The sequence below is a fragment of the Pezoporus occidentalis genome, unplaced genomic scaffold, assembly GCF_034315485.1.
Source record: "Pezoporus occidentalis ecotype Australia unplaced genomic scaffold, CSIRO_AGI_Poc_V1 ctg61, whole genome shotgun sequence".
NCBI classification, from domain to species: Eukaryota; Metazoa; Chordata; class Aves; order Psittaciformes; family Psittacidae; genus Pezoporus; species Pezoporus occidentalis.
In genome coordinates this window covers 1,377,305-1,404,083 of record NW_026915955.1, presented here as the reverse complement: position 1 = coordinate 1,404,083, position 26,779 = coordinate 1,377,305, and the positions used below count along the sequence as shown (strand labels likewise).

Sequence of the window (26,779 nt, the reverse complement as noted above, 5' to 3'; positions counted from 1 at the left end):
TGGATTGGGAGGGTGGAGGTGTGAAAAGCAGAGGGAACTCTAGATAAGCATCCTGGTTTTGTCTGGGAATAGAGTTAATTTTCTTCCCAGTAGCTGGTGCAGTGCTCTCTTTCAGTTTTAGCCTGAGAACAATGCTGATATCACACTGATGTTTTTAGTTGTTGCTAAGTAATGTTTACTCCAACCAAGGACTTTTCAGTCTCTCATGCTCTGCCAGGGAGGAGGGGCATGGGAAGCAGAGACGGGACACCTGACCCAAGCTAGCCAAAGGGCTACTCCATACCACAGCATGTCACACCCAGTATATAAACTGGGGGGAGTTACCTGGGAGGGACTGGTCGCTGCTCTGGTCAGGCTACGTATCTGTTGGCATATGGTGAGCAATTATATTGTGTAGCACTTGTGCTTATGTACCCTTCTAGTTTTATATTCTCTCCCTTTGTTATTCTGTTATAATTATTGTTATTAATAATAGTAGCATATTGTACTTCAGTTACTAAACTGTTCTTACCTCAACCCGTGGGTTTTACATTCTTTTGCTTCTCCTCCCCATCCCACCCGGGACAGGGAGGGGGGAATGAGTGAGCGGCTGTATGGTACTTGGTTGCCACCTGGGTTTAAACCAAGACAGTAAGTTTCCTCTTACATTGCCCACAGCCATGTGTAGCCAGGACTGTTGTAGTTTCATTCATTTTTATTCTGTGGGTTCAGTGGGTTGTTTTAGTTAGCATTAGTTCCTTGTTCCTGGGTGAGATCCCAGTTGTGCAGGCAAGAGGTGGTGGTGCCTGCTGGAACAGAGGCAGACAGGGATGCCTCCTTCCCACTGTATGACAGACACACAGACACACACACACACCCCGCAGTGTAACTTGGACTTTGCAGGGCAGTACACTGGCCCTGCACTTGTTAACTTTTCCTGCTCAGCCCTGCCAGGGTAGTCACCTTTCTGGACTGACTGCTGTCCTTGCTGTTGCTAAATGAGGGAGCATTTACTGCTTCCTCCTTCAGACTTCTGTCTGATTATTGTTAATGTGACTCAATCCATACCTCATTTGGTAAGGAAAACAGGGGTGGGAGGAAAGGCTTTCAAGCTACATTACTTCAATTATCACTGACATTTCTGTTGTAGCCTTTTAAAGGCTCGTATTTAAAGTTACTAAATGAGTATGCTGTGTCTAGTAATGTATGTAGAGAAGTATTTAGAGATGAACATTACCAGATGCGAGTCAATGTTCCTAATGGTTGAAATCCTCAGTCAGTGCTACTCTTGCAGGGAACTGTCTGGTGCTTGCATTCACCCACATGTCTTTCTTTTCTATAATGCTCTGTAGAAAAAGAGCTGTACAATGTGAAGCACTACAATGACAGTTTGCTGTAGCTGAAGGCAGCCTGTTCTGCTTCCCGGTATTCAGGAACCCTTTTCCAAATCAGAACACCGCAACTACTAGAAAGTAAAAAAATTGAAAATATCGTAGGTGAAAAATGCATTTGAACTGAACTGAAGATTAAAAATGAAGGCTTCTCAATACATAACATGTTTCTGAGGACAAGAAAGGTGAGCAGAGGTGAAGGCATGCCACTGCATCTGATGAGCTAGCCCGCTCTTCTGCTTCAGCCTAGTGGCAGCCAGGCAATGGGTACTTGCCTGCCTGATTTCAGAGGAAAACATTCTCTCCAGATGCATATTTTCTGGTGGAAAGCCGTTGAAGGTGATGTACAGCTAAACAGAAGCAGCTGTGAGAGCAACTGGAATGCATGCAAGGGCCAGTTCTGTTGCTGGCTTAAGTGTATTACATCTAAATACAGTGAGATGCTAATGCAGATTTTGGTCTAAAGAAACTCAGGGAAACAAGCTGCACATACTGACACATAGCACAGGAACTGGGGAATATGAAGACATCTTCTTTAGGAATAAAGGATTCTTTAAGACCCTCACTCTTGTGTCTTAAACTTCACAGAAGCCTAGCTCCAGGGGTGACACATCCACCTTTCACCTGGATATCAGAATTGAGCCAACATAGATAGCAAAAGTCTATTGCAATCAATGACAGAGAAAAGTGTAACAGAAACAGGACCGTTCTTTCTAGCCAAGTGTTTAATGATTTATTTTTATATTGACAGAATTAGTCATGGCTTAGCCCAGTTTTTCAGTCTCGTTCAGTTGCAACATCCCTACTGTGTACTGTTCTACCTTCCCACATGTCACCAGTGACACTTGATTCCAAAGTAATGCTTTGAAAGGCCAGCACTTCCTCCCTCCTTCAAAGTTAAACTTTGTCCCTCTTGTCTTTTCTATGCATGCTCTTTTGCACTGTTTGTCCACAACTCAAAGCATTCTAGGAGCTGCGAGGCACCAGCCATGCCCCTGTCCCAGCCTCTCCTGCACGCTGCAGTGTTTGCATTCACAGTCCTTCAGGCCCTTGCCTCCGACACCTTCATTGCAGCCGTCTATGAGCATGCCGTCATCCTGCCAACTGCTGTTATTAAGCCTGTTTCTCCTGACGATGCTTTGGCCCTGATGAACAGCAACATGGATGTCTTGGAAGGGGCCATCAAGGAAGCCGCCCAGCAGGTACTAGGTGTATTGTGAGTGCTGTCAAGTAGTGTTTTCTGCTCCTGGTTGTCTGTTGATGGGTGATTTCTTAATGGAGCCTGTTGTGCCAGGGTGCCCACATCATTGTGACTCCTGAAGATGGCATTTACGGCTGGCACTTCACAAGAGAAACCATCTACCCGTACCTGGAGGATATCCCAGATCCAGTGGTGAACTGGATTCCCTGCACTGACCCCACAAGGTGATTTCTTCTGCATTGATTTGTGTGCTGTTAAACTAGTGTCTCATGGAGTCACGCATGAGCTGCTCCTAGGAAGTGCCTAAGAACTAGCACTTTTGATGTGATAGTAAGTTTCAATTAAAGTTGCATATGAAGGTAAGTTACATGATAAAATATATAACATGTCCATGACTAATTGATGAGAGAACCCTATTAATTTATTTTTTTTGAATTAGAAACTTTAAAGAGAAATTCAAACAATATAGAGAATTTGGGTTACTGAATGTAGAGGAAATGTCCCTTTTTTTTTGCACGTTGAAAAGTTTTGATGCCAAAATATTCTGCTTCTCATTTGCTTTCATTTTTTCACACTATTTTGAATAGAACTGATGACTGTAAATTCTTAGCACTATTTTTTATTTGTTTTGTTAGTTTGTTTGGTTTTTTTACAAATGCCATGTTAAGACAGAAGCACACATACCATTTTTGTGGACAGCCAAGAACTAGTTTCTGAGCAGCTAATAGCAGAAGTGGTGAGGTTAGTGAGGTTAGTAGTCAAAGTCCAAACCTCCAATTGATACTAACCCATAAATTTCCCATGTTATTTTTTCACAATTAAGATAAGATACAGTCTGGATTGCTAGAGTCTCAGCACTGCAGAACATGATCTGTCATTTAAGCATCAAGTTTCAGCAGGGACAAGCTAACTTATAGATGAGCGCTGGACTTCAAATCCATACAGCACGCAATAGTTGCGCAGCCGTGGAACTAGAGCTGTGGTCTGCCTTTTAACCATGGCTTTCTGCACCTGCTCAATGATGATCTACTTAGAGCATGTTATTACCTCTGAGGATGTAATTCCTCAGTGGCCCAGGAGGAAGATTCACAGTGGGAAGAAATGCAGGATGTGCAATTTTTCGCTGAGACATAAGTAGCTAAAATATGCATAGTCTTCAGTGGATGTGGGGTGGCAGCATGTCTAACGAGGTGTTGTTCTAGTTATTGATAGAATCATGTAATGTTTTGGGTTGGAAGGGACCTGAAAGCAAATCCAGTTCCAACCTCCCTGCCATGGGCAGGCACCTTCCACTAGACCAGGTTGCTCAGAGCCCTGTCCAACCTTGAACACTACCAGGGATGGGACATCCATGACTTCTTTGGGCAATCTGTGCCAGTCTGTTCTTCACACAGCTATTTTTTGTGAAGGTGGTCTGTGTGTCTCTTCACTATTCTAAAGCAGGGTTTTCATTAGCAGCTTATGGGAATGTAATGCCTGCCATTACAGTCTGGCATGTCCTATTCCTTGGTGCTATATATGCCTCCTACATGCTGGTCCTCCTGTGTGGCCCGTGCACACCTTGCAAAGAGATATGCATTGCCACCTTACAGAGGCATATGACTACTTTCTTTCTGGCCTGTTATGGGCACTTCATTCCACAGCTCAACTCTGCTCCATGTATTGAGGGCCCAGAGTTACTGTCCTCAGATGCCACCTTGCCAGGCACTAAGATATTCTCTTGTGTGACACCAACTTATTCTCTTCCTCTGCTCAGTGATTCCTCTTCTGCTCGTTCCCAGCCCTAGAATTATCTGCTTGCTGCAGTGCATGTTCTGGGTACTGAGGGGCTCTGGCAGGCCGCACCAGGGTGGCATGTTCCTCTGGATGCCACTGGGAGAGCTCCAGAACCTACACCTACAGGTGCAGGAAACAACCTGAAGAAGTGCTGCAGCAACCCTAAGTATCTGCCTGACCTGCCATGACTGCTGGATTGGAGGAGCTGCCTGTGAGCCCTCAGCACTCCAGTGATGGACCCCACTGATAGCACAGATTTTGTCAGCCTTTTTGTTTTTTTATTTCTATTCCCTAAAATACATCAGATTTGCTCCTGCTCCAGTGCAGGAACGACTCAGCTGCATGGCCAGGAATAACTCCATCTATGTGGTTGCAAACATTGGGGACAAGAAGCCTTGTAACTCTAGTGATCCCAGCTGCCCCGAGGATGGTCGCTATCAGTACAACACTGATGTCGTCTTTGACCCAGAGGGAAAACTGGTGGCTCGTTACCACAAGGTAAAGTGGCCCTGGAAAATCAGGAGCTGTTTTTCAACTACTTACAAAATGTCTCAATTTAGCAGGAGAATTAAATGCCAGTCATTGTCTGTGGCAGAGTTTTGCTTCTGGTAATAGTAATCTAAAAGAATATCTCCCTTGCTGTGAATTGTTGACTCCAAATTTGCATTTACTGTCATGTTTCTCAAAATATACTCAAATGAAAAATGACTGTTCAGGTCTGGTTTAGTGGCATATGGTTTTGGTCAACTTCCTCAGTTCATTAACTCCCTATTACTGGAAAACCTGCTCCTTAAGCAGCTTTAGTTTTCAGTGCCAGGTTTCCACTGGCCTACCCCTTCATGTTCCAGGTTTTAAAAAGTTCATCCGCATCTCATCTTACATGAGTAGTCTGATTTAAAGAAGAGAGGCCCTTTGCTGTATATTTATTTTTTGATAATGTTTCAGCACAGTTCTAGCACAGAACTATCTGGACAAAACCGTAGACCTAAGCTAGGTGCAAAAAGAGATGATGGCATTAAAACATTGCACCCAATGAAAGTAGCTTCTTTCAATTCTATGTGCCTACCTGCAAGGTTCATCAGGGTAGTTTGGAGGCTGTGTGCCAGACAGCATGCTGACATGGCTAAACTGAAGTCAGCTATTTATTTAATGCCCTTCAGGCACAGTATTTCACCTGGTTCTTCAGAGACGGTGCCAAGATATTTCTCTGCGAGCAAGCTGGGTGAAGGGGACACTGATAATGCAAGTCTGATCCCCCATGTGCCACTGAATTAGAAGCTCAGTAAACCTGGACCTCTCTTCTGGCTCAGTGAACATGTTTATTGTCCAGGCCACCTCGAGATTAAAGGACTGTTTTAGTAAACGTGAATGTGAAGGAAGAAGGAAAATGTTGGAAAGCTGAGAATGTCAGAACTTGCGTTTTTCTTTTGGTTGAGATCATCTGCCTCTTCCCTGTCACCACAGCCTTTATTTTCTTCTCTGCTCTGCAGTCTTCAGTACTGTCTTATGCTTTCTGCTGGTGCTGTGTGCTCCCAGTCCTTCTTGTGTCTCCACACCAAGGTCACCAATTGCGTCTCTTGGCACCAGATCTCACATGCTCCTCTTCCATTATTCTCTCTCTTCTGTGTGTTTTTTGGTTCACCAGAATTGCAAACTAGCTGGGGAGTGTGGAAAGATTACTTTTATGGGAGTTGCAGGTGGCTGACACCGACAGACCTGCAGTTGCTTTCCTAGCTAGATGCCAGGGCAATGTGTGTCTCCCCATATTCACCTTTTGGGCGCTACGGTGATCATGTAACTTTACCCGGACTTCCTACATGTGAAGGCTTAAAACAGAAGCTCTTCTGTTTCAAAAAACTTCTCAGGTCATTTAGGGGATTGCAGTAAGTGTCTTTAACCGATTCCCCCTTTTTTTTTTCCTTCCCCTGCAGTACAATCTCTTTATTCCAGAAACTCAGTTTAATTACCCAAAAGAGCCAGAAGCCATCACCTTTGAGACCCCCTTTGGAAAATTTGGCATTTTCACTTGCTTTGACATCCTCTTCCATGAACCTGCAGTGGTCCTAGTAAGCAAGTGGCAGGTGGACACCGTGCTTTTCCCAACAGCTTGGATGAACGTCCTGCCCTTTCTGACTGCGGTTGAGTTTCACTCTGCCTGGGCTATGGGTATGGGTGTCAACTTCCTAGCTGCCAATACACACCGTACCAGCATATCTATGACAGGTAATTATTTCTCACTTTGTCTGAAAAATCTTTATAACCATAAATCTCTATTCCCTGCGCTGCAAGGTGATTTGCAGAAGAATGTAGAGTATTTATCTGAAGGTGAACAGTTTAGTCACCAAATTTTAAACCTGATAAATCCTGTTTAAAATCCTGGTGCTATACAGTGCGCAACCAAACTTGTGTATTTTCTTTTCTTTGCCTTAGGTTCTTAGGATTTTCCTTTCTTTCTTTTTATGCCTCTAAACAAGTAGTTAGTTACTGCCCTTTCCACATGAGTAGAAACTGCTGAAACTTAGGCTCTTTTCCTCTCCACCTCTAAGCCTGTGGTTGCATGTCAAATTGCAAATATACTTGTAAACCGCATACATGGCTTCACTTATTATGGCCAAATGAAAGACTTATTTATAGTTGTATTTAACACAGTTAGGTGGAAAAGTGTTAAAAACAAGTTTTCAGACCTATTGCGGTAACACTGCTAAGAAGTCTGCACCTAGGGAAATAAATGCTATTCTTTGCTAAAGCATGAACTGTGTACTGAGTTGCTAGTGGTCAGCTTTGGTGAGACTAAAATTTCTGTACTATTTATAAAATAGTGGATGAAATAACACTAGTGACAATCAAAAGGACAATAAGATTTTTTTTCATTCTTTTTGTACTGACCTTTGTGCTTTCCTCAGGGAGTGGTATTTATGCACCAGACGGAGCCAGAACATACTACTACAATATGAAAACTGAGGATGGTCACCTCCTTGTTGCTGAATTAGATTCACACCCTCGCCTTTCTGCTGACTTCCCGCCGGCTGTCAACTGGAGCTCATATGCTTTGAGTGTTGAAAGATTCTCATCGAATGACAATGATTTCGGAGGACTCATCTTCCATGACTGGTTCACTTTCACGGAGCTCACTAAGCCTGAGGGGAATCGCACTGTTTGCCAGAAAGACCTCTGCTGTCACTTGAGCTACAAGATGGTAGAGAAACGAGAAGATGAAGTTTATGTGCTGGGTGCTTTTGATGGGCTTCATGTTGTTGAAGGACAATACTATTTGCAGGTAATGATTCTTTGGAAGAGGGTTACTTATTTCAGGAATCGTCTTTACAGGGAGAAACCTTCAACTCTGTGGGGGGAAAAGACAATTACTTTCTTGAGTCCTGGTGTCCTATTTGTTAGCAGGAGGAAGTAGTTGCTAAAACATCCAAGCATGATTACTTTTATATCCAACAGATGCAGTGGAGAGGTCTCTAAAGCTCTTTTAGGTTCCCAGAGTGCACTCACCAATTATTTAGGTGTGCAATATTTGATAAATTTAGGTCCTCTTTTTTGACTGTCTGCAGCAAGTGTCTGAATCTCCTCTGTAATCTTCATCAAAGAGTTGCTGTTAAAAAATATAAGTTTATCATATCTTTTTATGAGATAATTTGATAATTTAGAGTCACAGAGATGTTAATTTTTTACCATTTCACAAATTACAGCAATGAAGTTTACTGAAATGGCATATGACATTTACTGGAAATGTCAACTCTTCTTCTCTTTTAATCAAATATTAGGGAAGACATAGTTTCATCCTGGTTGAGTTTGTTTAAAGCCACGTTAGAAAATCTTCTTTGCCTTCATAATTAAGTTACTGTGCCAGCAGAATATTCTTTTTTTAGTTAATTACTTCTATTTGTCCACATGGTCTCTGCATAGCAGCTGGGACAGACGCCAGGATATAGGAGAAAGTCTTAGCCAGCAAACAGCTCATCTAATGCATTTAAGAAGGTACCTTGAATAAATTAATTTCTTAGAAAACTTATTGCAGTGATTGTGGAAGCTGCCAGATAGTCTCTCCCAGTACTGATTTTTCTAGAGAAAACAGGAATTTCTACATTTCCTTTTTCCCCTCGGTACTTTTTTCATTTCCTCAAAACATACTAATAGAATTTTAATCTTTTTTTTTCTCTGTTCATTTACATTTTAACCCAAAACCATATTTGCTGATGAGTAATACTTCTGGTGTGTGCAAATGTTTCTTCTGTCTCCCAATATCTGACACAAATAGAAAAGCTCTATCACCTCTCTGCAAAACCAGCTAACATCTTTTGACTCTTCACAGGATTACTAGCTCTATTTCATATTTCTTCGTGATTTCCATTAACTTTTATCAGCTGGATAATTAACTGTAAGGGCAAAACGAAATCATTGCCATTCTTACTTCCCTCTGTATGCTGCAACTACTAAGACAAAACTGTATCTCCCTGACATATACTGACCAGTGTTCAGATGAAGAACATCAAATTCAGATTTCTCATGGACTGCCAGGCCATCTAATGAATTTTCATTAGCAACATATACAAATATCAGTAGGAGGACCTGTGTGTACAGTTGCACAATGTACTCATGATGAGGACTTTGTTTCATTTGTCTACAATTTCCATTCACAAAGTCATCTTACAAAGCCATGTAGGAAAGGATCATTCAACAAGAGAACTGGCAATTGGAAGAATTAGTGGAAGTGGCAGGATTAGGCTTCAGGGATGAAACAAGGTGCTCTGGCAGCACTTAAATCAGAAACAGGTTATTTCTGATTACTAAGGCAATGGAGCTCTGGAATAACCCCAATCAGATCAAAGCGTGAAAAAATATGCTGCAACTAAAAAGGAGTTGCTTAAAGATTATGAAAGAGATCCTGTGACAGTCACCTGCCCCAACACACACTGGTTTTAATGACACAAGGCTTTCCTACCGGAGTGTTTCCGTCTTGCTAAATATGTTGTTACATCTTCCTCCCCGCAGATATGCACGCTGCTCAAGTGCAGGAGCACAGACCTGAACTCATGTGGGCAGCCGGTGGAGACAGCTCAGACCAAGTTTGAGATGTTCTCCCTCAGTGGCACGTTTGGCACCAACTACGTCTTTCCAGAAGTCCTGTACAGCGGGGTACAGCTGGCCCCCAGGGAGTTCCAGGTAATGGGGCACTCTGCAGCTGTGTCATGCTAGGTTCTCTGTGCAACAGTAGTGGAATAAACTGTCTCAAAGCAGCCAAAGTGAACTTGCTCATAGTGAATCATCAGATCTATTAAATAGCTTTTAATGGAGTCACTAGTTTGTATAACAGATATGGTCTGACGTATCTCTTCCTGTTTTGTCACATTTTTCTGAGCTCTTTAGTATGTTCATATCTAACCATGTTCTTCTCTTACCTTTGTCAATCAGGTATTAAGTGATGGGCGCTTGATAAGTAAGACAAGACCAACAAAACCAGTCGTCACTGTGACACTTTTTGGACGGTGGTATGAAAAAGATGATCTGAAGCAAGACCCACAACTGCCAGCCTTCTCATGATATTACCAAAACTGAAGCTGTATGCTATTAACCCTATGTCCAAATGAGATACAGCATCCTCTGCTATAACAATCCCAATTATATTTCTTCTTTCCAGTTGCACAAACTTACCTATGTCCTTTGTTTAGTAATAATGCAGCACTATTATTTTACTGATACCATTTATTGAGAAGTATCTATTTCTATATCATAAAATTACCAATCTTTTGTAGTGCAAAACAGCAGTTTTTTTGTTTCTCTCTCTGTTTAACGGATTTATTTTTTTTTCTAGCCCTCAGAAAACCTTTACTGTGGGCCAGAGGATACATTCTTATTAAAAATAGCATTGCATCTTTTATAATTGCAGATTATTATAAGACCAGTAAAAAAAACAATTAAAGATGTGATTTGTGACATGTCTGTACAAAAAAGCTTGACAATGCTGACCTATGTAAGTCTGCTCCTACTCCACTTATACATCTTTCTCCTATTTGTATTTCTTTGGTTTTGTTGCATTTATGCCACTGCTGCACATCATGTGGCACATGGCAGCACAGAATACTGCAACACGGAGCCTGAGCAAGGCCTCTAGTCAAAGAGGCAACCCTGAAACAAAGTCTGCCACCACTTCTTGATCAGAACTCAACATGAATTTTCATTTCTTTGAAATCTCTGTTAACCAAAACTTGGAATTGAAACCACAACGTATTCTACTTGACAGTTCTGAACACAGCTTGCCAACACCTGCTGTCTGCACTAGATGCTATTCAGAGCTGGAACTGTTCGTACCCAATGAAGAGGTCACTGAGTGACCTGGTATCATATAGCAGCTCCTCCATCCCATCTTCTCTATTTCTGGACATATAACAACAACATATGTGAAATAAGCCTTGTCCTTTGCTTCTTCATGATAATGTTGGGGGATGTTGCCCTGCAGATAAATTTGCTGTAGGGATTAGCAGGTTTAGATTTACATTTAAGACCAGGTAATCCTGCTGAGAAGGCACTGTTCACATCTTTGCTTCCCCTTCTCCTCCAGCTGTGTTGCTGTTGCTGGACCCTAGTGACCTTCCTTCAGCATATTGCTGTTTAAAGATGTGCATGTTCTGTGGCTGTTAAGAGAGGTCAAAGACCCCTATTAGTCTAATTTCTCCCTCTTTTTCCCTACACTGGCACAATTCCTGGTCTCAGCATGGCACTCTCAAGGTCCTCAGTCCCATATACTTCTGTTATGGAACTGGTGAGAAATTTGGAGTGCAAATAGTGCCCAAAGTCCAGCACTGAGTATCACTGCTGTGCACCATATGACCTTTTCTGTTTTCAAATGTAATAGATGCTAACATGTGACATAACATAGTGTCATGTCTAGCATAATGATATGTTTATTGAAAACTCCAGACAATGTACTCTGACTCATGGAAGCTTAAAATAACCACCGTTAGAGCCATGCTCTCTTAAAACCTTGTTCACCATTGGAGTCAGTTGCTGTGCAATCACAGATCTCAGTCCAGCAAGGGATTATCCAATGTGACACTCTTCCCATGAGTAAAAACTCAGTGTACTTGTCCCCGAGGAGCCAGTGCGTGATACCACAACTCTCTGCCAGGAAAAGGATCTGGATCTAAAGGAAGATATGGCACACAAAAAAGTCTCATCTTGCAACGCAGAAAGGATTTGGTGGGGGTGTGTGGCCAGACTCAGATGAGAGGCAGCTTCTTCTGATTCATTCACTGCTGATACCAGTACTCTACTAAAGCAAAGTGTGTGCAAGTAGTATGACCCCAACCCTGAATCTGGTGAGTATCTTGAATCTGGAATTTGGTTGATGGCCATTGTGGTTTGGTTTAGGTGTGTTTGTATGTTAGGTATTTTCCTATAGAAGACTGGCACTAATTTCTTTTTGTTAGAAAGATTGCATAACATCTTTTATTGTGAAATGTGTTACTGTGTGAAGTAAGTCAAGCATACAGAAAGTAATCCAATGAAATCTACCCATTATCCACGTAACAACTCAGTCTGTATAAAACCAGGCTGTGTGTAACCACCGGTAACAACAAACACTTCTTTGAGGGAAGTGCAGCAGAAAAGTGTTTTGCTACCTGCAGCTGAGTCAGAACCAAAGAAGGTAAGAAACTGGCAACCAGACACAAGTGATTTTTGTGCATGTATAGCTTTATAGCTTCAAGATTTCTGCTGGAGTGATCTATAAGCATAAGAAAGTGGGTTGCAATAGGCAAAATTTAGAAAGTGGCTTCCATTCATGATGCTCTTCCAACAGAGACCTTTGGGACCAGAGTTTTTTGGAGCTCAGAGTGGTGTGCTCACATCAGTCAGCTCACACCAGTCAGCTCAGAGTAGCGTGCTTATGAATCTGCTTGGACAAACAGCCTGCCTGGCAGCCCCCCTGCAATGTGGAGCTGCCCCCAGAGGCCGCAGAACCCTCAGCCGGTGCTGTGGTGAGCTGAGGCAACACAGCTAGTGTCGCTGCGGCAGCACTGAGCTCGGGGCCAGGCGCCTGACTCCTTCACCCCTGCCTGCCCCCTCCGGTTTGGCTAGGAATGTGCCCATGCTGGTCTTCAATGAGATTTCCCAAACTCTGACTTATATTCCCATTGTGACCTGGGCTTGCCTTGCACTGCGTTGCTACAGCAATGCCACACCTGAATTGTTTGTAAACCTGGCAGGCGATGAGTTTCTTCAGCTGCAGCACAGTGGTGACTTCTCTGCTGGTGGAGCAAGGCATGATTGCTCAATGCTGTGGCTCTCTTGCCTTTGATGTGTGAGAGTTTTTGGGCAGAGGGAAGGCATCTCCTGGTGCTGACTTTCTGCTGCTCTGGGGAATTCCCAGCTTTTCTGCAAGAATTTCCTTTTAAGTCCCCTGACTTTGCTTGTCCCTGTGCTCCTGGGTGACTTCCATGTTTCCAATGTGGGGATCCCTCATGGGGCTCATGCCTCTGCTATGCTTTTGGTGCTGTCTGCCTTGGAGACCTGTCCCTGGACAGCTACATCACAGGTCTTAGAATCATAGAATCCCTGCAGTGCCAGCTTCTCCTGAGGAAGCCTTAGTGATGCTGGACAAAAAATAAGATTTCTTGGTCTGCATAGCGAAGAGGAAGATACTGCCGGGTGCAAAAATGTTTTCCTTGGTGTCTGACTGCTAAGTGATTAGCCAGGTTATGTTTCTTTACCCTCACATACCACACGTTCTAACAAATGTATTTTTATGAAGCACCTGAAACTACAATAGCAATATTCGATTTCATAGACTCATAGACTAGTTTGGACTGGAAGGGTCAATAACAATAATCCAGTTCCAACCACCTGTCATGGGCAGGGTCATCTTCCACAAGCCCAGGTTGCTCAAAGCCCCATCCAACCTGGCCTTGAATGCTGCCAGGGGTGGGGCAGACACAACTTCTCTGGGCAACCTGTGCCAGTGCCAGTGCCTCACCACCCTCATAGTGAAGAATTTCTTCCTAACATCTAACCTAATTCTACCTTCTTTCAGTTTAAAACCATTCCCCCTTGTCTTGTCACTACATGCACTTGTAAAAAGTCCCTGTGCAGATTTCTTGTGGGCCCCCTTTAGGTATTTGTATATTAGTGGTATATATAGGTATTTTTTATTTACTTATATACATATAGGTATTTTGTTTCTAAAAAACCTATGCAATAATTGTTTACATTAGATCTGATTTCAGACACACCACTTTGTATGAGTAATTTCAAACTGTTTATTGTGCAAAAAATGCCTTTTGTGACAAAAAATAGTAGAAAAAAAACCCCTGTATTGTTTAATTTGTTCTCAGGAAACAAGCTAGTATGTTAGCTGTAGGCAGAGAGATGAGCACAGTTCAAGGGTTAGTTTACATTGCAGTTTGAGCCTGGGAGGGACGCACACTCAGGGTACCTGCTACAACTGTAATAAGCCATTGACTTATGACAGGCCAATCCTATCTTGGGCTGCATCCAAAGAAGCATGGACAGCCGGTTGAGGGAGGTGATTCTCTCTCTCTACTCTGCTCTCATGAGACCTCACCTGGAATACTGCATTCACCTCTGGAGTCCTCAGTACAGGAAAGACATGGACCTGTTGGAGAGGGTCCAGAGTCAGGCTGCAGATATGATCAGAGGGCTGGAACACCCCTCCTATGAGGAAAGGCTGAGAGAGCTGGGGTTGTTCAGCCTGGAGAAGAGAAAACTCCAGGGAGACTTTATTGTGGACTTTCAGTTCTTAAAAGGGGCCTATAAGAAATATGGGGAAAGACTTTTTAGCAGGGCCTGTTGCGACAGAATGACAGATAATGGTTTTTAACTAAAAGAGGGGAGATTCAGGCTGAATATGAGGAAGAAATTCTTTACAATAAGGGTGGTAAAACACTGGAACAGTTTGCCCGGAGAGGTGGTGGATGGTGCCCCATCCCTGTACATGTTCAAAATCAGGTTGAATGGGGCTCTGCTCATTGCAGGGCTGTTGGACTAGATGACCTTTGAAATTCCCTTCTAGCCCAAACTATTCTATGACTATCAGTGGTGAATGAATTCCTCATTTTGCTTTACTTTACTGTCTATCTCAAGCATGAATTTTCTGATTCTCTTTCCCCCATCTCACCTGGGGAGAGTGAGCAAGCACCTGTGTGGGGCTCTTGCCTGCTGGACCTTTGAAGGTCCCTTCCAACCCAAACGATTCTATGATTCTATGATGATTCTATGGTGATTCTATGATTGATGAAAGGCAAGAAGCATAGCAGCACCATGTGTCTTATAAGTGCAGATGAATCAGCTATGTGCTGAAACATGAGGGCTGTAGTTCAGGCAGGTGGTCTGCCTTCAGCACTGGCTGAATTTTTAACCAATAGCAGCCACATGCAGTAATGTTATCTGGGGTAATGTGTCATAATCAAGGGAGTCTAGGCTCAATCCAAGATGTCTTTGGAAGCATGGATAGGGATGTACAAATGGAGTGTGCATGTGTTCTTTCTACAGAGCCCCTCGTAGATCAGCATTGCTTCTGACATGCTCTCTTAGCCTTTTGTTCATCTTTTATTTGCAGCATTTCAAATTAGAAACAAGATTCAATTTCTACAAATGTTTCTTAGACTTTTTACTGTAAATAAATATTCTGATTGTTGGCAGAACCTTCCTGGATTACTCAATAAAGGATTATTTCCTTATTAGTCTTTACTCCTCCTCTTTCTATCTGGTTTATTTTCCAAAAGCGCAGTCTAGGAGCTGCGAGGCACCAGCCATGCCCCTGTCCCAGCCTCTCCTGCACGCTGCGGTGTTTGCATTCACAGTCCTTCAGGCCCTTGCCTCCGACACCTTCATTGCAGCCGTCTATGAGCATGCCGTCATCCTGCCAACTGCTGTTATTAAGCCTGTTTCTCCTGACGATGCTTTGGCCCTGATGAACAGCAACATGGATGTCTTGGAAGGGGCCATCAAGGAAGCCGCCCAGCAGGTACTAGGTGTATTGTGAGTGCTGTCAAGTAGTGTTTTCTGCTCCTGGTTGTCTGTTGATGGGTGACTTCTTAATGGAGCCTGTTGTGCCAGGGTGCCCACATCATTGTGACTCCTGAAGATGGCATTTACGGCTGGCGCTTCACAAGAGAAACCATCTACCCGTACCTGGAGGATATCCCAGATCCAGCGGTGAACTGGATTCCCTGCACTGACCCCACAAGGTGATTTCTTCTGCATTGATTTGCGTGCTGTTAAGCTAGTGTCTCATGGAATCAGGAACTGCTCCCAGTAAATGCCCCCAGACTGCTAATTCTTTTATTCTATTAAAAATCCAAAACACTGTAGAAATGAGGTGCATCAAAAAGAACTCTTAATTAGATGGTAATGGGATTATGCAAGGTAAAAATTATTGAGACAGTTTCACTTTTAAAAATTGCAAAAGGAGAAAAATGAGGAAATGTTAGGCAAAATCAATTATTAAAACATGCAAAACTTTCTCTCTTCAGATCAGTTGTGAAAATCTGTAAGTATCCTATCAGATGCATAGATTAGACAAGGTGATTCAGTCTTCATTACACGTGGCTGGGTGATTTCTAAATCATATTGTACAAAGTATTTATCTAGAGCTGAAAGAAGTGCCTTTTAAAAATCCATCTGCCTGCACAGTCTGCTGCATTACGCAGGGCTGCTCTGAGTGGTGTCATCAGCGGACATCAAGAGGACTGAGTCTGTGTCCAAGCTAAGCTTTTGTATTCTTCTCTTCTGAGGCTTTATGAAATCAGATTTTAGGAGCCCTAGGCTCTAAATGCTGTGGTCACTTTTTACTAGAGGCTTATGGGCCACTATCTTAGACAGAGTAAGAATCTTAAAAGAAGGCTAAACTCACTTTTTGGAATCAAGCCTTAGAGCTGCCTGAAAATTTATCTAATTTCTTTCAAGTTCATGCCTGCATACTGGTTTATTCTCTTGTTTTCTGAAGCTGTCCAAATCTTTGTATGTGTGTTATCTGGGAATTATATCTGCACAGAAAACAATATTGCCAAGGGCACAGGAAAGAAGAACAGAAGGAGAACATCTTTTAAAGGTAAAAGTGATGGGCAAATTAAAATGATGCTATGAACAGAGAAGAAATGAACAGAACCTATGATTTGATCTACCCCTTTTCAGCACCTGGGGATGTGCAGTTAGTGGTATAGTAATTTTGAATGCATTTCTTCCATATCTTAACTTAAACTTATAAAATTTGTTCTTTTTTTTTTTTCCCTAAAATACATCAGATTTGCTCCTGCTCCAGTGCAGGAACGACTCAGCTGCATGGCCAGGAATAACTCCATCTATGTGGTTGCAAACATTGGGGACAAGAAGCCTTGTAACTCTAGTGATCCCAGCTGCCCCGAGGATGGTCGCTATCAGTACAACACTGATGTCGTCTTTGACCCAGAGGGAAAACTGGTGGCTCGTTACCACAAGGTAAAGAGGCACTTCAGCATCACCCTGTCATTGATTATCAGTATATTTTTCATCTCTCTGGTACAAATTTCAGTAGGTTTACACAATAATTTTACATTATTGTTGAATGACAACCAATCCAGGATGATCTGGTGCAAGAATCTTACGAAGGAAAAGCAGGCAAGTTCTTGCTCAATCAGGCATTATTCCCAGGAGCACTGCAGTAGCAGAATGTATGCCAGATACCAAAAACCTAAAGGCTACATTTATGATAGTAAATGGGAAAAGAGCAGTAACAGTTTTTCATACTCAGTAAATGTTAGCTGGTCCTTGGTACACTTTTAGGCAAGCCAGAAAGAGCTTTAGCAGGTGACGTCTTTAGCAGTTTATACTGGCTGGGCTTTGCTCCCAGGAGGCAGACAGGGCACAGCCACTCCATTTTGCAGGGGCAGAGTGTTAACTGGATGAATGCAAACCCAGTGACCAGCCAGCTCAGATATCTCAACCCCCAGCTTTGTCTTAAAGCCTATCTCAGGCATGAAAGTAGCTGTTCTTAATTTTGCCTTATTTTCAGTTTCTAATATGGCATCTTTTTCACCTGCAGTACAACCTGTTTAGAGGAGAAACTCAGTTTAATTACCCAAAAGAGCCAGAAACCATCACCTTTGAGACCCCCTTTGGGAAGTTTGGCATTTTCACTTGCTTTGACATCCTTTTCCGTGAGCCTGCTGTGGTTCTGGTGAGTGAGTTGCAGGTGGACAGCGTGCTCTTCCCTACAGCTTGGATGAACGTCCTGCCCTTTCTGACTGCGGTTGAGTTTCACTCTGCCTGGGCTATGGGTATGGGTGTCAATTTGCTTTCAGCAAATACTCACAACATCAGCTTTGCAATGACAGGTGAGTTACATTTGGGAAAAAGGAAATTGTCTTCAGCATAGTGGATTCAGAACTAGGCAGAAATGTTTTACAAATAATGAAGTCTCTGAAAAATAATGTTTCAATGAGAATAAAAATCTTCTTGATGTTTTATTGAACGTATTAAACAACTTCAGGCAAGAAAATGTTGACTATTCTGGAAGGGTTTAAATTAGAAAGTCCATGGCATGAAAATTTGATTATTTAAAAGTGAAATTTTATTTAAAAAATAGGACAAAATTTCACTTAAATTATCAGCCTTTCGTTGAGAATAGCATTTTGAGATTAAAATTCAAAAAAGTTAAATGAATTAAAAAAGGAAAAAGGTTTTAAGCAAAACTTAATAACCTAAAACTGAAACTGTCAATTAAGAAAGTGTTGCTGTAGCTGCATCTGTAAGCATGAAGCTTCTGAAGCCAAAGTGAAAGGCATAAAGGAACATTTATGCTATAAATAGATTGAGCTTAGTTTAAGCCACTGCCCTGTGTTTCCTTCCATGTAATTACCCCTGTGGTTTCTTTCTTTAGCAAATATGCCACTCTTTGAGCTCTGATTTATATTTAAATTAACCTAAGTTCTTTACAAAAAAAAAGCAATTGCCATATGAGGCTAAGCTTCAAAATCCAGCAAAGCACAAAACCGGTGAAGTTTAGGTCACGTTTTACACTGTGGTGGGTATTTTAGCTGTTCTGTGCTTTAAAATTCTTCCAAAATTCTCTGTAACATGTTGACTGAAAATAGCATCAATGAGCAAGCCTGACAGTGTGTCATGGGGGAAAGCTGTCCCCCCGATGAGCTGTTCTAGGGGTGCTGACTGACGGAAGGATGGTGGGTGTCCTTGACAGGCAGTGGGCTGTTCATGCCGGAGGGACCCGCCGCCTACCATTACGACAGTGAGACTGATGAGGGACGTCTCCTGGTAGCAGAGCTGAATGCACAACCCCGTGTTTCCCCCAACTACCCTCCAGCCATCAACTGGAGCTTGTATGCCACAAGCATCAAGAAATTTCCAGAAGAAGACACATTTCTGGGAGCTGTCCGGAAGGATATATTCACTTTCAGTGAACTCAGGCACAAAGCTGGAAATTATACAGTTTGCCAAGGAGACCTCTGCTGTCATTTGATCTATCAAATGTCAAACAAGAGCAAAGATGAAGTTTATGTCCTGGGTGCATTTGATGGGCTTCATGGTTCTCTCATAAAATACCACTGGCAGGTAATTATTTTTGTAGGGGGGAGTGTAGGCTGTGTATGCCTACATCCCAACCACCCTAAAATACATATCCTTTACTGCATTGTGAGAACCTTTCTTGTAATCAAATCCAGCTTTTGACTGTTGAAAGCTTAGCAGTATTTTGCCTTTCTGTATCTTCCTCCCCACAGATATGCACGCTGCTCAAGTGCAAGAGCACAGATCCAGAAACATGTGGGCAGCCGGTGGAGACAGCTCAGACCAAGTTTGAGATGTTCTCCCTCAGCGGCACGTTTGGCACCAGCTATGTTTTTCCAGAAGTCTTGTACAGTGGGGTGCAGCTGGCCCCTGGGGAGTTCGAGGTAATGGAACACCCTGGAACTGTTTGTTACAAGGTTTTCCAAGCAGTAATGCTGGAAACCAGTAGGGCAGCAAAGTCCCATCTAAGAACCACTGTCCTTGGTTCTGCAGATCATAATTCAAGGGAACATTTGAAAGGATAGATTGAGCTAACCCTCACTGATGAGAACATATAAATGTCGAGAATCTCTTCAGTGTATTCTTTTGCAAATATGCCTTCCAATTTTAGGTCCCAAATCTATAAATAACAGCTTTCAAGGAGTTATTTTCTACAGGTTTCTGCTGATGGAAATTTCAGGAAATAAAGAAATCAAATGCTCTGAGAAATTGTCCAAGCAAGAACAATTACTGAGTATTATGCATAAAGAGCAGAGACCATATGCAGTTAAAAATGTTACAGAGAGTTTTGAGGGTTTTGTAAGGTGGGCGTTTTTTATTTGAAACTTCATCTTATGTTCTCATCAAAATATGTTTTCATTCATAAACCTTAGATTACATTTTTATAAGTGGCTAGATGAAATCCTAATTGGTTTGGAGGAGGTATTTAATAGCTTATAAGAGACAATGAAGACAGTGCAAAAGACTTGAAAAGTTTTAGGGGAAACAAGGATGTTTTTTTTACAAGGTAGGTCATCCTACATATTTGTTTTGTATGGGACTTCTGTAAAAGCATACATTTATTGGTATGTTAAAATATGGCCATGGACTAATTTAAAATAATAGGTAGAATTGGGGTTGTTCAGCCTGGAGAAGATGAGGCTCTGGGGAGACCTTAGAGCAGCTTCCACTACCTAAAGGTATCTGGAGAGAGACTTTTTACAAGTGTATGTAGTGACAGGACAAGGGGAACTGGCTTTAAACTGATAAAAAAGAGATTTAGATTAGCTATTAGGAAAAAATTTCCACTATGAGGGTGGTGAGGCACTGGCAGAGATTGCCCAGAGAAGTTGTGTCTGCTTCATCCCTGGAACTGTTCAAGGCCAGGTTGGATGGGGCTTTGAGCAACCTGGTCTAGTGAAAGGTGTCCCTGCCCATGGCAGGGGCTTTGGAACTGGATAACGTTTCAGGTACCTTCCAAACCAAACCATTTTACAGTATTTTCTTTATTAATACATGCTTACTGTTTATTACAGAGCCTCTTAAAGAGTTGCACATGTTCACCATCTATGAATCACAGTGATTTCAAATTGATCCATAAAAAGTAAGAAAAGCAACATATGGTCAATAGCTTGAAATACCCATCTTCCATCTTGAAATTATTTTGGGGTCTACAAATTGAGAAAGATTTCAAATTGCTGTCTTAGATATGTGTATAACCTTCATTGCCGTATATGAGTAACTAAACAGAATGCAACCAATCAGTTATTCTCACTCTCACCTTCTTATGAGGTGGAGAAAAAGATCTTTTTTTTTCCCCAAAGATGAGGCTGGAGGAAATTTTAAAGATCTTCAGGTCCAAAGGACTGTGGCATAGCTATTGCAGAGCCAGAGAGAATTCTGGTTTCTTTCATTCTCATGAGCATATTTCAAAAGTGCTGCATTAAAATGTTCAACACATAAGGCCTATCCTTTCTGTACTGTGCAATATTGCTACTCTGTTAGTGGACTGTTAGTATCATTCTTTCCATTTTCAACTAGGTGCTACGTGATGGGCGTTTGAAAAGTAAGCATGGCACATCAAAACCAGTAATAACAGTGACGCTTTTTGGAAGGCTTTATGAAAAGGACCTGCCTCATCCTCTGCGAATGTCTCCATCGCATAACACCGCTGTTACACAGTCACCATAGACAGGAGGGGAATTTCCTATGCTGATCTACCTTCTCATGAGTCATGGCAGTTATCCTGTATCATTCCTCTTCTGCAATCTTGCACTTCCTCTCAGCAGCTGTGTTAGTTGGCTTTATTTAGGAGAAAGTGATGTGATCACTCTGTTGTGTACACGTTGTTAATAACGCTTGAGCCACTGCAGTTATTTTCAGTATGAATGCTCTGTCACATTAAATCTTTAATTAGATTTTTTTTTTAAAGATATCATGTAGATTGCCAGGATAGCATTAGAAAGAAGACTGATACTGAAATGTGTGAAATGTGAAGTTTGTCAGTTTGCTGCAGAACAAATCTTTCCTAAGAAAAACTTTCTGTCCCTTTTGCCCCTTCCTGTTTTTTACACTGTATAAGCATTAAATGTCTGTGTTTCTCAGCCTTACACACCAGTCAATAGGGCCTCCTTAATACCCAATGGACCTTTGCCTCATTTTCACCAGGGGACACCACATTGAAAAGAAAAACACATGCAAAATAGTTTTAGGTGCAACCTTAGGGAGAGAGTGGTCCTCCATAACCCCCACAGGCACTGAGTCTGGCTGAGGTTTGTAAAGCATCCTCAGTACTTCAGTCCTTCTGAGCTTGCATTGCTTTGTGCATGACAGATGCATACTGGGTCCAATGCATTTCAGATCAGACTTACCATATATACATAGAATACTAACACCTTCTCCTGGGTATTTGGAAAAATTCTTCAAAACTGTGAAAACACAGGCAATTAGGCAGTGTTTTAGTACCTGAAACTTATTTTACCGATTAGTGTGAGAAAAAGGCATTATTTGGGACTTCTAGCAATGATATGATAATCCTGGGCCTGATTTCTATTGTGTTCTGCAGCAAATAGGCCTCATTCACACCACATAAACCTTTGAGTGGTCCCTGACTCAATGCTTATCCCATAGCCTCTCGCATCTACTGGCCTTCACATCACTAAAAGCCCACACCAAGCTTAGCACTGAGCTGCGTGAAGTGTGGCACATAAGAAACACTCTGTGGCTTCCCACCCCATACACACCAACGTATGTTATCCAGAAGTTGCTGAAATCACACGATTTCTGTTTCGCCATGTGCTGCTCCTTCTCAGCACACAATTTTAGAGGTTTCTTCCAGGATTTGCTTCATCAAAACAACTGAGATCATACTCAGGGGAGGGACTGTAGTGCTTAGGAGCAGTTATTTAAGATAGATAGGGGCTCCAGGTCATGCTTGCTAGTGCCGTAGCACCTCACCCTTTTCTCACCTGACTTGTAGTTGTAACCCAGACAAGTCTTTCATCAGACAAGGAAGTTTTGGTCAAGGAAAGTTATGACCAACCTGTGTCAGTACTAATCCCATGTCACCATAGTGCATACAGGGTGCAGATGGCTACGCTATGGAACGGGAGCTGACCCTGCTCCCCAAGCCAGTTGGGTACACTCCAAGAGCCCCTTGTCTCCTTCATAACAGGCAACAGTTTGGGAAAGGCAAACAAGGCTAAGCATGCTGAGACTGTCCCTGCCCATGGCAGAGGGGTTGGAACTAGATGATCTTTAAGGTTTCTTCCAACCCAAATCACTCCATGGTTCTGCAATTCTGTGCTGATTATGAAGGTCTGCAGTGTCATCCTATTGACCACGCAGGTCCATTGGTTTGCACTGGGGTCAGCACAGTTGGGCACATACAGTGGAAATTGTGTCTGCAGCAGAGCACCTAGGAGCTTTGCCCTGGGGGGTGGTCCCCATGGTAGTGCTTCCTCATTCATCCTCAGTGCTGCTCACCCACTTAACTGCCCTGGGAGAGCTCAAGGAAGCACTCTGAGAAAGGCAAGAGCTACCCTGACTTGTAAAATCTGGTGCTGAAAAGGATTCTAAAAGGTTTTTAACTGGAACACATAATTCTCTCTATGGACCCTGAACCCTGCTTTTTCTCTCTACCCTAGACGTAGAGGTACATCTGATACCTTTCTATTCTAGTCTTGGTTGCTCCTTGAGACAGCTCAGGCCTTGGCGCTGGTCAGGTAGGGATGGAAGAAAGAGGGAGCCCCACTGGAGGGGAAGGTCTCTACCTCCCCTCTCATCTAGCAGCAAGAGCTGCACAATCAGGTGCCAGCCAGCACTGCACCTGCTCCTCATGCCCCCTGCCGCTTGCCTCCAATCTCACCCTTGGCTGCCCTTCTGGTGAAATATGCTTTTATTACCTGGCATAGAATTGCTCATGTGGAAAAGAAAAAAAAAAGAAAAAAGAGAAACCACTACTGGAGTGGCATGTGAACACAATTCTGTTGTTTTTTTTTTCTGTCGCAGTCAAATCACTTAATTAAAATCTCTGGTCAGCATCAACAGCTTTATGCGCTAATCCACAAAAAGACAGTTTAGAGGGAAACGCTTTACAAACACATTAGTGGCACTCTTGAAACAAATACTTTGCAAGTTGCTGGTACTCTAAATCCTGAGTATTTAATGTACGCCAAGTGGTTGTGGGATTTACTAAAATCTGTCTGAAACTGAAGAGGAATACAGTTGGGAGACCTGGATTGAGCAGAACTGTAGACATTCAGTTTACTGTGACTAGGTTTATCTTTCTCTTATCAGGTAAAACTTCCCTAAAATATCTGTAGCAGTGGAGTCAGTTCATGAGAGATACTGGAATTGGGCCCTTGGGGAGATAAATGAATTTCAACAAAATATTTTTTCTTTTACTCAAAGGTAGATTTTCTGACACGTTTTTCTTCCTTGTCACCTACTGAGGCTACGATAACTGAACATAAAAAATTCTCACATACTGCTTGCTGGCATTTCTTAAGTATGGAGTTACTTCCCAGACACATCCAGAGCTGACTGTCTTAGGTTGTCAGAGCTGAAAATGGGGGGGAATACCATTGATACTGCTAGGTAACATCAGGAAATGACTCTTAAACCTCATGCATTAGGGATACAGAATTCCAGGATTCTTTGAAAATGACATGAAAAACAAATCTGAAGAATAGTTGAATGATTTTGAATATTTGCTGCACAGCTTTCCTCTCACTGAGAGGGTAAGAAGGGTACCATACAATCCCTTTCTCATTTCTGATGATAAAGCAAGAATTTAACCAAGCAGAGGATAAAGTTATATGGACCCTTACAAAAGTCTCAGAATAGCTCCATCAGTTTTATGCACAAGAACCATGAACCCTGCTTTTGGATAGGGGTTCCCTGGAAGGATGCAAAATCCAACCAGTTCTTCATCCGAGGCGGTCACAATGACTAGATGAAGTTCTGTTTTAGGAAATGTGAGATTTTGTAATACAGGCTAATTTCAAATGATGCAAATTGCAGCGTACAGAAGCAGAGAGATAATAGATGGCTGATGCCACAAATCACATTAACTTAGAACAGTTTCTGTTGAATTCATGGGAATTTAACCAGCTGTGCCATTACATTCCTACTTGCTAAGTGGGAGTTAGAAAACAGAGAATGTTAGCTCAAGTTCAGGAAAAAAAATAAAGGTCCTCTCTACATGCCCCTTATGGGACAGAATTTGGGCTTTTGAAAGAACAGGAGTGTTTATAGACTCTGGGGCAGGTATGCCAGAGAGGAGGAATCAAATTAAATTTTTTGTTATTTACGTCAATGACTCCACTTCAAAAGCTGCTCCAGATTGTATCCTAGTGAGCTCCATACTTTTCTGAGGTGGAAAAGCCTGTTCTTCACACAACATTATTTCTTCCTTATACCTTGATGTTGGTGGAAGCAAAGAAGACCCACCTGTTTAAGGTATTTCTGATGACACAGAGAAAAACAAGTCCTTAATAGATTCTATTGATGAAAGGCTTCAGATGACGGTAGAAAAATACTGCATTAAAACAAGTGTAATCCAAATTTTAAGGCTGACTTAAGTAAGATCAGGTAACAATTTAGGGAAACTTTAATTCTGTGTAAAATCAAATGTACTTTCTTATACATGTTGAATTAAAGCAAGCAGACCTTGAGCGAAACTAGAGTGACAGAATCTTAATAATCTGAAGGGCTTTTTTAAAGAGAGGAGAACACTACAGCCATGTCTTTGTACATATATTTTAGCCATCATAACCGCAAGTTATCCATTAAATAACATGGAACAGTGAGGTGCAGTCAGAGATTGTGCAACTATTAGACCCAGTAACACAATACTAAATGTTTCTGAGCAACTCGTTTTATCATAGGTGAATTACTGGCAGTATGGGATACTGCTCACAGATACCCAGAATCAGTGCAAATATAGTGAGTGACAGACAGAATGACCATGACCTGAATTTGAATAGAAGAATTCATACATTTCTAATTAATTAAGAGCCATATTGTAACCCCACCTCGTCCAAACAGTGTTTGCAATGTCACCATCCACTACCAGGACAGGAAAGTGGAGAGAAGTTGCACAGGTCAATAAAGACAGCAGCAATTATTGTCAGGCTTATCACAGCTAATATTGAAATGCTTCTCAGTGGCTTGTGATGGTCTATGAGATGTCATGGAGATCAACAGAGAAATAATTCCAGTATACCTTGTAAGACTTAACCTCTCAACACCACAGACATACAGCACCTCTTAGTGAAGCTATGGATGAGCATGACAGCATTACCAGGTGTTTCTGATGTGTATCAGACACAACTAGAAATGACCAGTCTTGGTGAAACAAAAACTTTGCATATTGGCAACAATATGTTAATTTCTTTTTCAGTTTAGAAAATAAGAATTAGCAGAAGCACTTATAGGCTCCATCTGTGAAAGTATTAAAATGTTTGTTGTAGCTGTTCATTACTACAAAGTCGTAAGTGAAATACACCCTTACCTCTTCTTCACTGATCCAATATTCAGATGACATACACCAGTTACTGAGGAGATAAATGAAGCTTTTCTGGTGAAAAAACAAACTGCCCATGCATGCCTTCCTGAGAGTGGGCAGCAGAAGGTGAGTGTGAATAGCACGCACAATCTCTTAACACTTGTAGTTTCTGCAGTAGTTAAGTTGCTGTTCCTTCAGTGCCAGGATACCATGTTCTCATGCACAGTGTTGCTGCTTTCTGCAGCAGCAGACAACTGTGGGAGCAAAGTATGGCACCTGCAGGTACCTCCTTTAAAATGTCCCACAGTGCAGCCACACTGGCATCTGTAGTCTGTTGGGCTTGCAAATGGACAATTAGAAACAGACTTGTTCAATACTGCTAGGAATACAGCATGTGTTTGTTGTGGTCAAATCCAGTGTTTGTGAAATGTAATAAAGAGTAGTCCATAAGAATGGAGGCTCTTGAAGTTTTCTTGTTGACATACAAGCCTTTATTGATAATTTTAGGTTTCAGTGGCTTCCAAACCAGAAAGCAGCATTTCAAGACCTTCATTTCTGCAAGAGTTGTCCCTCTTGTTCAGCCTCATGTCCCTTGTGCCACCTTCCCAAGGCCATACTTTCTTACATCCCAAAGCCCACCCCAATCCCAGATTTCCAAGGAGAAGTTGTAACATGAGCTCCACAGGTCTTGCTCAGGGCTCAAAGAAGCCTCATGGGAGGAGGAGCTGGAAGGTACAGTTCTCCACCAGCTGATGCACACAAACTGATCCAAAGAGGTTCCATTCTTCTCGCTGGGCTTACTTCTTCCTGAAAGGACTCTCCTTCTTGGGCTCCACAGCAATACTAAACCTCTTACTGTTTGAAGGGGTGGATGCTCATCAGTGAGCTGTGCTTTATAAAGCAGCAAGTTGCAGTTTG

The 26,779-nt window shown here is 42.2% G+C and overlaps 2 protein-coding genes across 5 annotated transcripts; both read left to right on the top strand.

The window, feature by feature from the left end:
• The first annotated feature begins 233 nt into the window (after positions 1-233).
• LOC134174521 (pantetheinase-like) lies at positions 234-10,283 on the top strand. 3 transcript variants are annotated; one of them, XR_009968670.1, is made up of 8 exons: positions 234-376; positions 2,333-2,572; positions 2,665-2,795; positions 4,653-4,845; positions 6,279-6,570; positions 7,251-7,624; positions 8,669-8,734; positions 9,349-9,487. XR_009968670.1 is itself a non-coding variant. In XM_062639566.1 (8 exons), exons 1-8 carry the CDS (start codon positions 290-292, stop codon positions 9,895-9,897), a joined length of 1,617 nt encoding a protein of 538 aa, XP_062495550.1. In that variant the 5' UTR covers positions 236-289; the 3' UTR covers positions 9,898-10,283. The 3 variants fall into 3 exon arrangements, 2 of the variants coding, with proteins under 2 accessions (XP_062495550.1, XP_062495552.1); XM_062639566.1 differs by lacking the exon at positions 8,669-8,734 and adding an exon at positions 9,769-10,283 and having other exon boundaries at positions 236-376; positions 9,349-9,519; XM_062639568.1 differs by lacking the exon at positions 8,669-8,734 and adding an exon at positions 9,769-10,283 and having other exon boundaries at positions 258-365; positions 9,349-9,519.
• A 4,202-nt stretch (positions 10,284-14,485) lies between these two features.
• On the top strand, positions 14,486-21,271 carry LOC134174522 (pantetheinase-like). Of its 2 annotated transcripts, XM_062639569.1 has the most exons (7): positions 14,486-15,337; positions 15,430-15,560; positions 16,617-16,809; positions 17,393-17,684; positions 18,548-18,918; positions 19,086-19,256; positions 20,893-21,271. In XM_062639569.1, exons 1-7 carry the CDS (start codon positions 15,125-15,127, stop codon positions 21,040-21,042), a joined length of 1,521 nt encoding a protein of 506 aa, XP_062495553.1. In that variant the 5' UTR covers positions 14,486-15,124; the 3' UTR covers positions 21,043-21,271. The 2 variants fall into 2 exon arrangements, with proteins under 2 accessions (XP_062495553.1, XP_062495554.1); XM_062639570.1 differs by lacking the exon at positions 18,548-18,918 and having other exon boundaries at positions 14,494-15,337; positions 17,393-17,527.
• Positions 21,272-26,779: the final 5,508 nt, after the last annotated feature.

Bases quoted from the DNA above. Each gene is read 5' to 3' on its own strand.
- LOC134174521 (XM_062639566.1), top strand. From the start codon at position 290: ATGTCACACCCAGTATATAAACTGGGGGGAGTTACCTGGGAGGGACTG. The intron at 2,573-2,664 runs GTACTAGGTGTA...CTGTTGTGCCAG, and splicing joins TCAAGGAAGCCGCCCAGCAG to GGTGCCCACATCATTGTGAC. The intron at 2,796-4,652 runs GTGATTTCTTCT...AAAATACATCAG, and splicing joins CCCTGCACTGACCCCACAAG to ATTTGCTCCTGCTCCAGTGC.
- LOC134174522 (XM_062639569.1), top strand. From the start codon at position 15,125: ATGCCCCTGTCCCAGCCTCTCCTGCACGCTGCGGTGTTTGCATTCACA. The intron at 15,338-15,429 runs GTACTAGGTGTA...CTGTTGTGCCAG, and splicing joins TCAAGGAAGCCGCCCAGCAG to GGTGCCCACATCATTGTGAC. The intron at 17,685-18,547 runs GTGAGTTACATT...TGTCCTTGACAG, and splicing joins CATCAGCTTTGCAATGACAG to GCAGTGGGCTGTTCATGCCG.